The sequence below is a fragment of the Setaria italica genome, chromosome VII, assembly GCF_000263155.2.
Source record: "Setaria italica strain Yugu1 chromosome VII, Setaria_italica_v2.0, whole genome shotgun sequence".
NCBI lineage: Eukaryota > Viridiplantae > Streptophyta > Magnoliopsida > Poales > Poaceae > Setaria > Setaria italica.
In genome coordinates, this window is record NC_028456.1 from 17,078,149 (window position 1) to 17,090,781 (window position 12,633).

At 50.8% G+C, this 12,633-nt stretch overlaps 1 protein-coding gene across 3 annotated transcripts; it reads right to left on the reverse strand.

Annotated features, from left to right (window-relative positions):
- Positions 1-6,973: 6,973 nt before the first annotated feature.
- LOC101756014 (F-box/kelch-repeat protein At1g67480) lies at positions 6,974-10,019 on the reverse strand. 3 transcript variants are annotated; one of them, XM_004975317.3, is made up of 5 exons: positions 9,743-10,019; positions 8,969-9,035; positions 8,687-8,893; positions 8,009-8,585; positions 6,974-7,925 (listed from the first exon to the last, which is right to left on the reverse strand). In XM_004975317.3, exons 4-5 carry the CDS (start codon positions 8,536-8,538, stop codon positions 7,298-7,300), a joined length of 1,158 nt encoding a protein of 385 aa, XP_004975374.1. In that variant the 5' UTR covers positions 8,539-8,585; positions 8,687-8,893; positions 8,969-9,035; positions 9,743-10,019; the 3' UTR covers positions 6,974-7,297. The 3 variants fall into 3 exon arrangements, with proteins under 3 accessions (XP_004975374.1, XP_004975373.1, XP_012703058.1); XM_004975316.3 differs by having other exon boundaries at positions 8,009-8,893; positions 9,743-10,018; XM_012847604.2 differs by lacking the exon at positions 8,969-9,035 and having other exon boundaries at positions 8,009-8,893; positions 9,743-10,018.
- Between the last annotated feature and the right edge of the window lie 2,614 nt (positions 10,020-12,633).

Consider the following 12,633-nt stretch of genomic DNA (forward strand, 5'->3'; position numbering starts at 1 on the left):
GTCCTGGAACAGAGCTCAAGGAACTTGATCCTCCCAAGGGGCTTGGTGAGTAGGTCCGCAAGCTGATCCTTGGTGTTGATGTAGCTCGCCTTGATGCTTCCTTCTTCCAAGCAACCTCGGATGAAGTGGTACTTCACCCGGATGTGCTTGCTCCGCTCATGGAAAATGGGGTTCTTTGCCAGGGCCAGAGCGGACTTGCTGTCCACCCTGAGCTCCACCGCTCTAGTGTCTCTGCCAAGGAGATCACCGAGCAGTCGGGCAAGCCAAAGCGCCTGAGTCGAAGCAGTGGAGGCCGCTATGTACTCGGCCTCGCAGCTGGACAGCGCCACCACCTGCTGCTTGACCGACTGCCAGCTAACAAGACACTTGCCGAGGAAGAAGAGAATCCCGCTCGTGCTCTTGCTGGTGTCGATGTCGCCGGCGTGGTCGCTGTCGCTGTACCCGACGAAGTGTGCCGCCCCGAGACACCTCGGGTAGAAGAGACCGTGGTCGAGGGTCCCCGCCACGTAGCGGACGATCCTTTTCACGGCCTGCTGGTGCTCCATCGTCGATCGCTGCATGAACCGACTGACGTAGCCGACGGAGAATGCCAAGTCCGGCCGTGTGTGGGCGAGATAGCGAAGGCTCCCCACAAGACGCCAGTACTGCGTAGCGTCTACCTCCTCCGTCGTGCTGTCGCGGCTCAGCTTCAGCCTCTCCTCCATCGGAGTGAGAGCTGGGTTGCAATCGGTGAGCCCGGCTAGCTCCACGACGCGCCTGGCGTAGGCGGTCTGTCGAAGCGTGATCCCGGAATCATCCTGGTGCACCTCGATCCCCAGGTAGAAGGAGAGAGGCCCCAGGTCACTCATCTGGAAGGTGGCCTTCATTTCTTCCTTGAACGCCGCCACCTCCGCATCCTTGGTGCCGGTGATCACCAAGTCGTCGACGTAGACACCCACCAGCAGGGCATTTTCTCCATTGCCCCGCCGGTAGATGGCCGCCTCGTGCGGGCTTTGCTCGAAGCCCATCCCTTTGAGCGTGGAATCCAACTTGGCATTCCACGCCCTCGGAGCTTGCCGCAGGCCATAGAGGGCCTTGCGCAAGCGCAGCACCTTGCCCTCCTTGCCGGGGGTCGCAAAACCCGGCGGCTGGTGCACGTAGACCTCCTCCTTCAAGTCGCCGTTAAGAAATGCCGACTTAACGTCCATGTGATGAACGCGCCAGCCTTCCTGGGCGGCCAGCGCAAGGAGGAGTCGCACGGACTCCATCCGTGCCACGGGGGCGAAAGCATCGTCGAAGTCGATCCCCTCTTGCTGCACGAACCCGCGTGCCACCAAGCGAGCCTTGTGCTTGACGATGGCACCGGCTTCATCCCTCTTCAGCTTGAACACCCACTTAAGGGTGATCGCGCGGTGACCACGAGGGAGGTCAGCAAGCTCCCAGGTGCGGTTCTTCTCAACCGCGTCCATCTCCGACTGCATCGCAGCGCGCCATGCCGCGTGTCTCTCGGCCTCTGCGAAAGACCGAGGTTCGCCATCGTCGCATGCAAGGTGCAACTGTGCCTCCAGGTCGCGAGGCACCAGTCCCGGCACCGGCTGGTCGCCGAGGAGGTCTTCCATCGTACGGTACCGCAACTGCTCGCCGTCGTGGTACGCGTCGATGCGCTCCTCGTCGTGAGAGAGCGGAGTGGCGAACTCCACCGGGCTGTGCTCGACATGAGCTGGTGTTGGAGTAGACGTGCCCGGAGGAGTGACCGTCGGTGCTGGAGTACGTGGCGTCGCCGGCTGTGGTGGTGCCGGCGAGAAGCTCGTCGCAGCCGAAGTCGCGGCTGGAGAGCGTGGCACTGCCGGAGTAGCAGGCGTCGGAGTCGGTGGAGGTTCGGGGACCGGGGTAGGCACGCTTGACGAAGAAGAGTTGCCTACTCCCCCAGCTCCCTCGATGTGGACGTACTCGACAGTGAAGTCGTCGTACGTCGGAGTCGAACCGTCATCCACCGCCTTGTCCCACGCCCATCCTCGCCCTTCGTCGAACACAACATCGCACGCTGTGTGCACACGCTGTGTCTCCGGGTCGAGAATGCGGTAGGCCTTTGAGCCCTCCGCGTAACCGATGAACACTCCTGGAGTGCTCCTGTTGTCAAGCTTGCCGATGTGGCCAAGCTCCTTGGCAAACGCGAGGCAGCCGAAGACCCGCAGGTGGGACACCGACGGCTTGCACCCATGCTAAGCCTCGTATGGCGTTCTGCCGTCGAGCGCCTTGGTGGGCGAGCGGTTGAGGATATAGACGGCCGTCACCACCGCCTCTCCCCAGAGAATAGCCGGCATCCCCCTCTGCTTGAGGAGGGCTCGAGTCATCCCCACAACCGTCTGGTTGCGCCGCTCAACGACGCCGTTATGCTGCGGGCTGTGCGGCGCGGAGTAGTGGCGCTGAATGCCCGCATCAGCGCAGTACGACGCGAACTCAGCCGCCGTGAATTCGCCGCCGTTGTCGGTGCGTAGCACGCGCAGCTTGCGGCCACACTCCGCCTCCGCAGCAGCCTGCGTGCGCCTAATGGCGTTCGCAGCCTCCCCCTTGCTGCCGAGGACCATCACCCACATGTAGCGGGAGAGGTCGTCGACGAGAAGCAAGAAGTAGCGTCGTCCTCCGGGTGTGGCCGGTGTCACCGGGCCACACAAGTCCCCGTGCACGAGCTCGAGCCGCTCCTTGGCTCGGAAGCTCGCCTGCTGGGGAAATGGGAGCCGCCTCTGCTTTGTCAACACACAGACATCGCAGAACTGCTCCACGTGATCAAGACATGGTAGGCCTCGCACCATCTCCTTGGCACTGAGCCGCTTCAGGGCCTCGAAATGAAGGTGCCCGAAGCGCTCGTGCCACTGCCACGCCTTGTCGTCCCGACGAGCAGCAAGGCAGAAGGGTTGTGCCACCTGCACATTAAGGATGTAGAGGCGATTTGCGCCTCTAGTTACCTTGGCAAGGAGGCGACGACGGCGGTCCCTAATCCTCATGACTCCGTCGTCGATCACCACGCGCGAGCCGTTCTCTTCCAGCTGTCCCAAGCTGATGATAGAGTTTCTCAGCGCGGGGATGTAGTACACTCCGGTGAGCAGCCTGTGCTCTCTAGACTCGGCGGTGAAGATGACGGAGCCGACGCCCTTGATCTCTATGCCGGAGGCATCCCCAAACTTGACGGTGCCTCGGATGCTAGAGTCAAGCTCGGTGAAGAACTCTCGCCGACCGGTCATGCGCTGGGTAGCGCCGGTGTCGAGGCACCACCCCTCAGTCCTATCGTTGCTGGAGCCGTCGCCGAGGAAGGCGTGTGCCCTCGGCTCGTCAAGGTGGAGGAGAACCGCTGCGGCCGATGCCGCTGGAGTGAGCTCGATGCTTGCATGTGCCAGGAGCAGAGCCGGCTCCTCCTCCTCCGCTAGTGCGACGTGAGCCTAGCCGCGTCTTGGCTGTCGACAGTCCTTGGCCCAATGGCCAAGCCTGCCACAGTTGCGGCACGTGTCGTCTCGTGGCGGCCTGTGCTCGCCGGCAGCACCACCCTGGGCGCCTCCTCGTGCGCCGCCAGCACCACCCTGGGCGCCTCCTCGCGCACCGCCCTCGGCACCTCGTCGAGCCTTGGGCGCCTTGCATGGCTTGCCGCGCCTGCGGCCGCCTGTCGAGGAAGAAGGCTCCCCCTTCTTCCGATCACCCTGGCAGGCCTCCCATTGCTCCTGAGTGAAATGGAGCTTCCCGCCGATGATGACAGGCCCTGAGGGAGGCTGTGACTCGTCGCTGTCGACGACCTTGAGGCGACCTATCGCCTCCTCGATCGACATCCTGGAGAGGTCCAGTAGAGACTCGATGGAGCGAGCGATCTGCTTGTACTTCTCGGGTACGCAGCGGAGGAGCTTCTCGACAGCTCTCTCCTCACCGTAGGTGTCGTCGTCGTACTGCACCATCTTCTGCAACAGAGTGTTGAGACGGAGAGCAAAGTCATCAACATCCTCACCTGGCTTGAAGGCCAGGTTCTCCCACTCCTTGCGAAGTGCTTGCAGTGTGGACTTGCGGGCGCGATCGCTACCGATGCTTGCCGCAGCGACGGCGTCCCAAGCCTCCTTGGCAGTTCGCTTTTGGGAAAGCGAGAACTGCATCTCGGGCGGGACTGCAGCGATGAGGGCATCCAGCGCCCGTCGATCCTCATCGTAGTCGACGTCGCCGTACCGGACTGCCTCCCACATGTGCCGCACCTGGAGCCTCACCCTCATCACCGCGGCCCACTCGACGTAGTTGGTCTTGGTGAGGGTAGGCCACCCACCACCGGGGCCAACTTCCCTGACAATAGCATGGGCCCCGTGGCAGCCATGACGACGGTCCGGGGAGGGAGAGCCACGCTGCCTGTAAGGGCCGCGCTCTCCGTCGACCCGGCCGCCGTGCCGTCGATCGAACTCCATCTCCGCCTCCAGCTGGGCAGCCCTCTCCCGCAATCGCTGGACTTCCAGTGCGACGTCGATGTGCGGGTCGCCCTGGAAGTCGCGGTCACCATGTCCGCCAGGAACACGGTCGTCGCACGCGCCCCCACCTGGAGCGCCGCCGGCGCGTGCACGCCCGTCAAGGCTGCCGCCGTCGCGCCCGTGGGGGTGCTCGGCTGCCCACTGCGCCGCCCGCTCCTGCGCCGCCTCCCTTGCTTGCACGAGCTCTACGTCGGTACCGCCATCGGCAGAGGTAGCGCTGCTGATGCTACCGCCACGTAGAGTCTCAAGCTCCGCTGCCGCCGCACGTGCGGCATCTGCCGCCGCCGCTTCCGCTTCCGCCCTTGCTGCAGCCAGCTCCGCCGTCGCCAGCCTCGACGCCCTTGCCGCCGCCGCAGCGGTCTCCGCCGCCACTCGGGTACGCTCCTCTGCCGCAGCGAGCTCGGCCTCCTGCCGACATCGTGCGCTCGAGGCGACCGAGTGCTGAGACTGTCCTGCGGACATAGCGCGCTACCGGGGGGCTGCGTGGGGAAGAGGCTGCTTCCGACGAACTGCCGCTCGTCTGTGTGGAGGGAGAGGAGTGAGCAGGGACAGCCGGTGCTTCTGCTACCGGCTGGGGACGAAAGGTGGCTGGGGAGGGTTGTGAGCAGGAGATGTTCAAGCTACAGGATAGTACGGCTCTGATACCAGTTGTTAGGATCTGAACTGTAACTCTCATTGAGAGGATGGCACTAGGAAGAGTTGGGGCAATTTTCTAGGTTTTCTTTCCACAATACTATATCCAACCAAGGGTTGGGGATACATATTTATAGCTGGCCAAGCAGCCAACCAGCCAAGCATCAAGGCATATGCTAGTCTAAGATGCCTTTTTTGATGCTGTCCTATTTAGTCTAAGATGCCTAGGCCTGTCCTACCCTAAAAGTAGTCAACAAAGGTGGTGCTGCAGCAAGCATATGCTGCAGTCCCACCGTCCTCCAGTCAACAAAGCAGCTGCAGCCCTTAAGGACAGCAGCACAAGAGCAGCTGCAGCCCCACAAGGACTGCAGCCCCACAAAGACCACAAGGACCAGCTGCAGCCCCACAAGAACCACCACAAGGCTTTATCCAGCATCACCCCCCCCCCCCAATTTCACATATTGATATCAAATTCAAATAAGCTACATTGAAAGTTTGAATTTACTTTTAGTTACAAACTTAACGTAATAACAGCAATCATGTACCTTTCATGACTTTCTTTCTTAGATGATTGAAGTAGCATCTAGAGTTCCTCTGCACCCCCTCTCTATCTGGCGTCTTGCACTTACTTTTCTCTTAAGTAGCACAAAATGGTAAAATAGAAGAGCTTGAATATTACCCAAAATCAGCAGGATCATCCAAGCATGGAGGGGGTATATTTTATTTTAGATTGTAATGTATATTTCCATTTGGTCAACAACAAAAAAGCTAAAAGAGTGCATTTTTCAATAAGAAAATATATAAGTTTATTGCAGATAATAATTACAGGGGATTGGTCAGGTGTCTTTGAACTTGTGAATTTGTACATTTTCATAGCAGTCGAAATTGAGAATATGGAGCAAATAAGGCGTGTATGCTTTCCAAAGTCATCAAATGCTATTTGGATATAAGGTAGGCCCATGTGTACATAATAACTTTTTTCTCTCGAACAACGCAAGAGAACTGCGTGTCATTTCATTAAGGTAGAAAAACTACACGAGTCAGGAGAGATCCAACACGAGCACCAGGACACCGCACACACACCGTACAAAACACTAAGATTACAGCCTCACCACAGAAACAAAGAAAAACGACCAAAACCCTCCAGAAGCTCTTGGAGCTAACGACCTGAGCACAAGCTCATGGAGCTTTGATGCCCCTGCCAAGAACCAGAGGCCTCCCCCCGTGCTAACAGACCTAATAACCTCTTGAATGTTGGGCCTCACATTTTCAAACACACAAGTACATAATAACTTCAGGAGCAAAATCAGATTAACTTGAAAATACAAGAAAAATACAGAAGGTTTTGGTCTCAGAAGTAGGCATGAGGTCGGCGTGCGCCGAAAACTGATGTGCATGGCAAGTAATTTCTGGTGTGTCCTTTGTATGAGGCGCGCGCTACTGGAGCTTTAGGTCTGATGGGTAGGTGGATTTTGTTAGGAAAAATTATTGAAAACTGAACCTGTTATGTTTGAGAGGAGAAAATTTGTGTTGGCACCAGAGGTGCAGTGAGTAGGTAGGATGAGAAAAATGGGTGTGACTGAACTCAACTTTGTGAATTGTGATGGTGTAAAACTATGTTGTCCTGATTGCAATGCAGATGGACTGGGGATCTTTTCCCTAGAACTCTAAAAAATGTAGAATGTTAGAATATGCACCTTGGTGAGCACCTGTCTTATTAAGTCTCATTTCATTCTGAAAATTTTTATGGGCATAAAACATATTATTTCTATCAACTGTTTATGAATATTTAATAGAGCCCATTTCACCAACTAGGCATCATAGAGAGTGAAATTTAAACACTGCTGTCCAGTTTAACAAAAGACAAGTAAGGCACATTGAAGTGCTTTTCACTAGAAGTAGTTCATACACAGATGAATGGACAACAGACTCTGCTGTTATTAAGGAACTACTAAAATAATTTGGCATATCTGCAACATAGACATTACTTACAAAATCACAATCGGATCAAATTACAAGCTTTCCTTTGTCGGTAACTCTGCCAATTGACTAAAGCGAAGAGGGAAATATAAAAGTCAAAACACCCTGAAGTAGGTAGTTTACAGGTATACAACTATGATCACCAATATTCATCATCTGAAGAACAAAGAAGCTGTAGAATACAATGGTGCCATTTCGACATAGCCATACCATCAGACTTCAATGGTCACACTGCATATACATGACCCTGAAGGCTTGAGCTTAGACGTCTGCCACTCACATTCTGTTGGCGCTGCTGGGTCATACATCAGTGTCTGGTACCCAGGTTCTTCCTCCAGTGAAAATAGCAGGACCTTCTTGCCGAGCACCCCAAGGCAGAATCGAGTGCTGGAACTGCCAGTAAGCGGCACCGGGATCCTCTGCCAAGAGTTGTCTGCCGGGTTAAATGTTGCAAGTGACCGCTGGTTCTTCCATTCAATACAGAACAGCCTCTTGTCAAGGACAGCATGAGAGGTGACCATTACACAGCCTCTCTTGATCTCATCCCAAGAGCGGCGATCAGGATCATACACGTCGACAGAGCGGGAATTGCCAATTGTGAAGCTTGAACGGCCACCCATGACGTACAACTTGTCATTGAACCCACAAGCAAAGCATCCCCACCTCGACCTGCGGAGACTCTGGATCAGTATCCATTTGTTCTTCTGTGGATTGTATGCTTCAACGCTGCTCAGGCTATCACCATCAGGTCCAAATCCACCAGCCACATATATTACACCATTGACCTCTGCGCAGGCGAAGTCGCGTCGTGCAACGTTCATCTTGGCGAGTGCAGTCCACCTGGAGTTTGAGAAGAAATGGATTAGTACTTACTTAACAAGAGAATAACAATATCGATATCCTTTGGTAAAAAAATGTCTCACCTGTTCAGACAAGCATCATAGCTGTACACCTCATCAGAAACGAATTCTTTTCCATGGTCAGCAGCATAGCCAGCCATGACGAAAAGGTTTCCATCAAGAACAACCACACCAAAGCCAGCTTTGTTTGGTCCAGGCATAGGAGGAAGTATCCTCTTCTTCTGATCCAAGCTCCCCAGCACCTCCCAACGGCTTCCATGACCGCCTGCTCCAGCGGTAAGGACATAAATCCACTCCTCGAGCTTCCCGACCTCCTTTCGAACAGCGATGAACTCCTTGCTCCCGATGAATGTCATCCAACTCTTTGACACAGAACCCATGACAGGGAAATAGCTCCGAGGGACAAGAGCAAGACATATCTTTGCCAGATCTTCAGGCAAACCAGGTATCAGCACGCTGTATGAGTCACTCTGCTCTTTGATGATCATCCTGGAGGAGGGCTTTTGCTCAGCTGAAAACTTGAGCTGCATTCTAGCACTGAGGTACGCCTGTGATTGAACAGAAGGTTCACTTGGTGAAACAAGTGCAAGCATCGTCAATGTATCACCAAGTGCTTACTGCCTAGCCAATGCTTGCTTCCCTGTTAACAAGGAACAATTGAGATGATTACCGCGTTTGTCTGCGTTGCTTATTTGCTATGTGTGGTGATGTTGCAAACAGAAAATTCATGATATCCATCACCAATGGGAACTGTAAGGGACACTGGTCTGAATGGCACTGAAATGAGGTTCTTCAACTTGTATTTATCTGACTTTGTTATTTTTGCCATATCAAATGCTATCCGATAGTGAAAGGCCTTGGAGTGGTTTGTTCTAGTTGAATACGCAGCCTTGGTCTCCTTATTACTGATGTTGCAGCAGGTCCCTCCCCCATACATAGCCCCAATATCTACAGAAAGTATAGCATTATATTAATAGCAGGTAGAACGGCGAAAACTGTGTACGATGAGTACATGCATAATACCGATGGCCATATGAGGCTGATGACAATTAGCCACCAGCCGCTTCCATTTTCTCAGCAGGACAGTTGCCTACACAGAATAGACGAGTTCTAAGATTGCCAATTAAGTGATTAACTAATGAACAATCATGGGATTTGGAATAATCAACAGAAGTTCATGATATGGTTTCTTTGAGAACATGAAGGTTAATAGTTGTGGGGCAAACATAGCCAGTCAGACAAAAAAAAAAGCAACAAACTTCTCTATCAACAAGGCTTGAAGAGTGCATGAAAAGAAATTAGTTCAGTACTTCAGTTCAGTCAGAATGGAAACTGAAACTTCGGCCTACTTTTAGTTTACGCCAGACCTCTATTTTCGAAAAGCACTGACCTAGGACTGGAAGTTCAATAAGATCATTTTACATCAAATTTCTTGGAAGTTATTAACAAACGTGAATTGCGGACTTGATACTTGGAAGCGGTGGTTTCGGTTAGTGAGAAACCAACTACGACAAAAGAAGTAAATTCTATTTTGGTAAAAATTTCATGTGATTAGTTTATATTAGGCAATCAAAGTGAATCGGTTAATTTGGTCAAAAAATTTATTTCGTAATCTATACTGATTTGCCAAGCATCATGAGCAAGGAAAATTCTTCCGGAAGAAATAAAAAGGAAAAATGTGTGGAGCACAAGGTCTGAAATCCTTATTGAACAGCCAAAATTATACCCCAAGATTAAGGCATTAAACCTGAGAAGAACTCCCAAGAACAGGGCCGAGGCAGCAGAAGCAGGGGTTACCTGGCGCCGGGAGTGTTGCCTTGGGGCTCCGAGTTATGGAGGGCAATAATCGAGCGACGGCAATGGCGGAACTTTCGACGGGGGATGGGAGGAAGACGAAGAGGTGGGGTGCGCTCTTGGCGCGTCTCCTTTTATATAGCCGTGATTTTGTGGGAATTGCAAAGCCTTCTCTCTGCTCTGGTGTCCTCGGACCTCTGCCTTTTTAGTTTCGCCCCCTGAGGACTTGTCTTTTTCTGAAGATCAGAGCTCTGACCAAGCGACCAATCACCTGCAATTTACTCATACAATACAATTCCATTATAATTTTGACAAATGCAGGACAATATTTGTGTAGGGTTCGTGCATCAAAATAAAATATCTTTACTGGAATTGCACATTTTTGTTTGAATTCTTATTTCTTCCGACAATCCAACAGAATAAAGAAATCACCTTTTATCTTATAAAAAAACCCAAACCAAAACATTGCTGTCATGAACACGAGGGACAAACAAAGATATAGGAAAATCCCTAAGAAAAAATAACAAAAACTCTAGATACCTGCTACTCTGGTTGGCACCGAAGCTCATGGTTTATTGTTATGGGATAAAAAACAGAGATCACCCAAGAAATGCCCACAGATAAGATGTCACCTTTGTGAAGAGAAGACCCTACACAGAACGAAGAGACAGAATGCAAAGGTCAACTTTTGTCTCATGCAGACAGCCATGTCTATGCCTTCCCAGACTTGAAAGGGCGATATGCTCAAAGTCAAACACAATAAGCCCATCAGCGTGGCCTGATGAGCCCTATTAGTTTTTTTTTTCAGAACATGTAGTACAGCCGGCCATCGAGTCAGCGCTCCGTAAGCGAGCTTATCTGAATGGGCGAAGTACAGCCGTAGCTGTACGGCGAGGGTAACCTGATAAGTCATGGCAGTTCATTGAATAGATGCAGCAAGTATTCGGATATGTTGACCTTCTCATCAATTTTGACTTTTGAACACCTCCTTGTCCTTGTCCAAAAGGGTTGTGGTTGTTTTTTCCTTGGTGTAATATGTGAATTAGTAAATAAAAGAGTTCCAAATTTGAGCAACAACGGATGAAATTATTTCATGTTCAATAAGTTTACTCATACAGATGAGGTTTGCTTTGATGGTGTGCCCGCATAGCCACGAGATTTCAGTTTGGCCATTGCAAGCATATGCTCGATCGTCTCCCGAGTCCCGGTTCTTGGCACAACAATGAAAGCACTTCTTCAGGTCTCATAGGTTTGCATGACAGCTCGATTGGACAGACGTAGTCAGCAGGCTAGTTCCAAGGTAATATACGCAGAAACTTCAGGCCACAATGATTTGACTTTTGATAATTGGACTTTTAAGTTGTTGATAGCCTTATCCGTTGGGAGGGATACACATTGACATTGCTAAAGCATGTTTTTTTTTGTTGCTGCGAGCAGCCGACCTAGCTCTAGGATGGCTTCAATTTAATTATTCTTTACAACGACTATAAAAGAGTCCTAAAAGAAAAAAAAAAGCTGATAGAAATTGAACTTTTAATAGTAAAATGTTCGCCAAATAAATAATTAAGTCATGCTAAATTTCTAAATTGAACTTTGGACAAGAGGGTGCTAGGTGTAGACTGTAGAATCACATTGTACCATGCATGTGCGAAAGTGATACGGACACACGGCAGCATACACATAATCGTAGAAGATAGCCACTTTGGATACACCTCAACCATGACCCAAGGATAAGATAGCCACAACTACTCGACTGTGGAAACTAACAACTGTGGAACACATAAGTTCCGGACATTACGAAAACAATCTTTCCATCCTATTCAATGACTCCTGAAACCGTTGTGTGAGTGCTTTTACTTTTGGATAGCACCTTACCCCTACCATCTCCTGAACATCATCCTGTCCTTTTAGTCAGTGGTGTTGGCGATTTGTAAACATAGACTGGGATGTCAACCTCGTGACCTTGGACATGATTGTCCAGGCTAGAAGATCCTTTGGAGACAGGATTTTCAGGGAAATAACTATGGTCGCATGTTGAAGCATTTGGAGGCACAGAAATGAAATTATCTTTGATGGTGCTACCCTCTGGCTTAGACGATGGAGGGTTATTTTCAAGGACGAGTTTGCCTCTGTCATTCACAGGGCAAAGCCCTCCTTGAGTTTGGAGCTTAGTCAGTGGTTTTGTAATTTCCGCTAATTTAATCATGTTTAATTAGGATCTCTCTTCAAGCCTAGAGCCTTGTAACATGTACATATATCCCTTTTTTAATGAAAAAAAATACCAGTAGGAGCCTCCCCTGCTGTTCCGTCAAAAAAGGAGATGAGAACAAGAGAGGAAAAAGAGGAAGAAAAGGTGAAGATGGGGGATGAAGAAGAAGCAAGCCTCCCTAAATGTTTGGCCTGCTTCTGCCGTTGATCGAGGTGGTACAATAAAACCACGCATACTCGTCGTATTTGTGCTAGCCGCTACACCTAGTATGGACAATAAGTATGTGCTGGCCTATAATTGAAAGAGAGTTTGACAATAAGTATCCGTACCGATATCTTTATAAGATGGCATGGATAGTCAGAATAAGAATTTGCAAATGACGATAGTAAAAAAAAAACTTTTTTCCTAGCTAGAGAGCCACCCTTAGCTATATTTTTTATGGGCGCGGTTTCCATCACGATCCCCCCCCCTCCCGTGCACGATCCCTCCTTATTACCATCCCATCTTTACGTTACATAACATAATGTATGGAATTCTATTTCTTTCAATCCTCATTCCATATTGTCTAAATCTTTGATCTACAATTTGGACATCTAAATGATTTCAAATAAAAAAATTTTAACTACAAATTATAGATCTTGTTGAACCTACAATTTTCATTTAAATTTTTTATTCCAATTTATAT

Coding starts and splice junctions, on each gene's coding strand:
- LOC101756014 (XM_004975317.3), bottom strand. CDS start 8,538: ATGCTTGCACTTGTTTCACCAAGTGAACCTTCTGTTCAATCACAGGCG. Junction 7,926..8,008: donor TATGATGCTTGTCTGAACAG/GTGAGACATTTT, acceptor CTCAAACTCCAG/GTGGACTGCACTCGCCAAGA.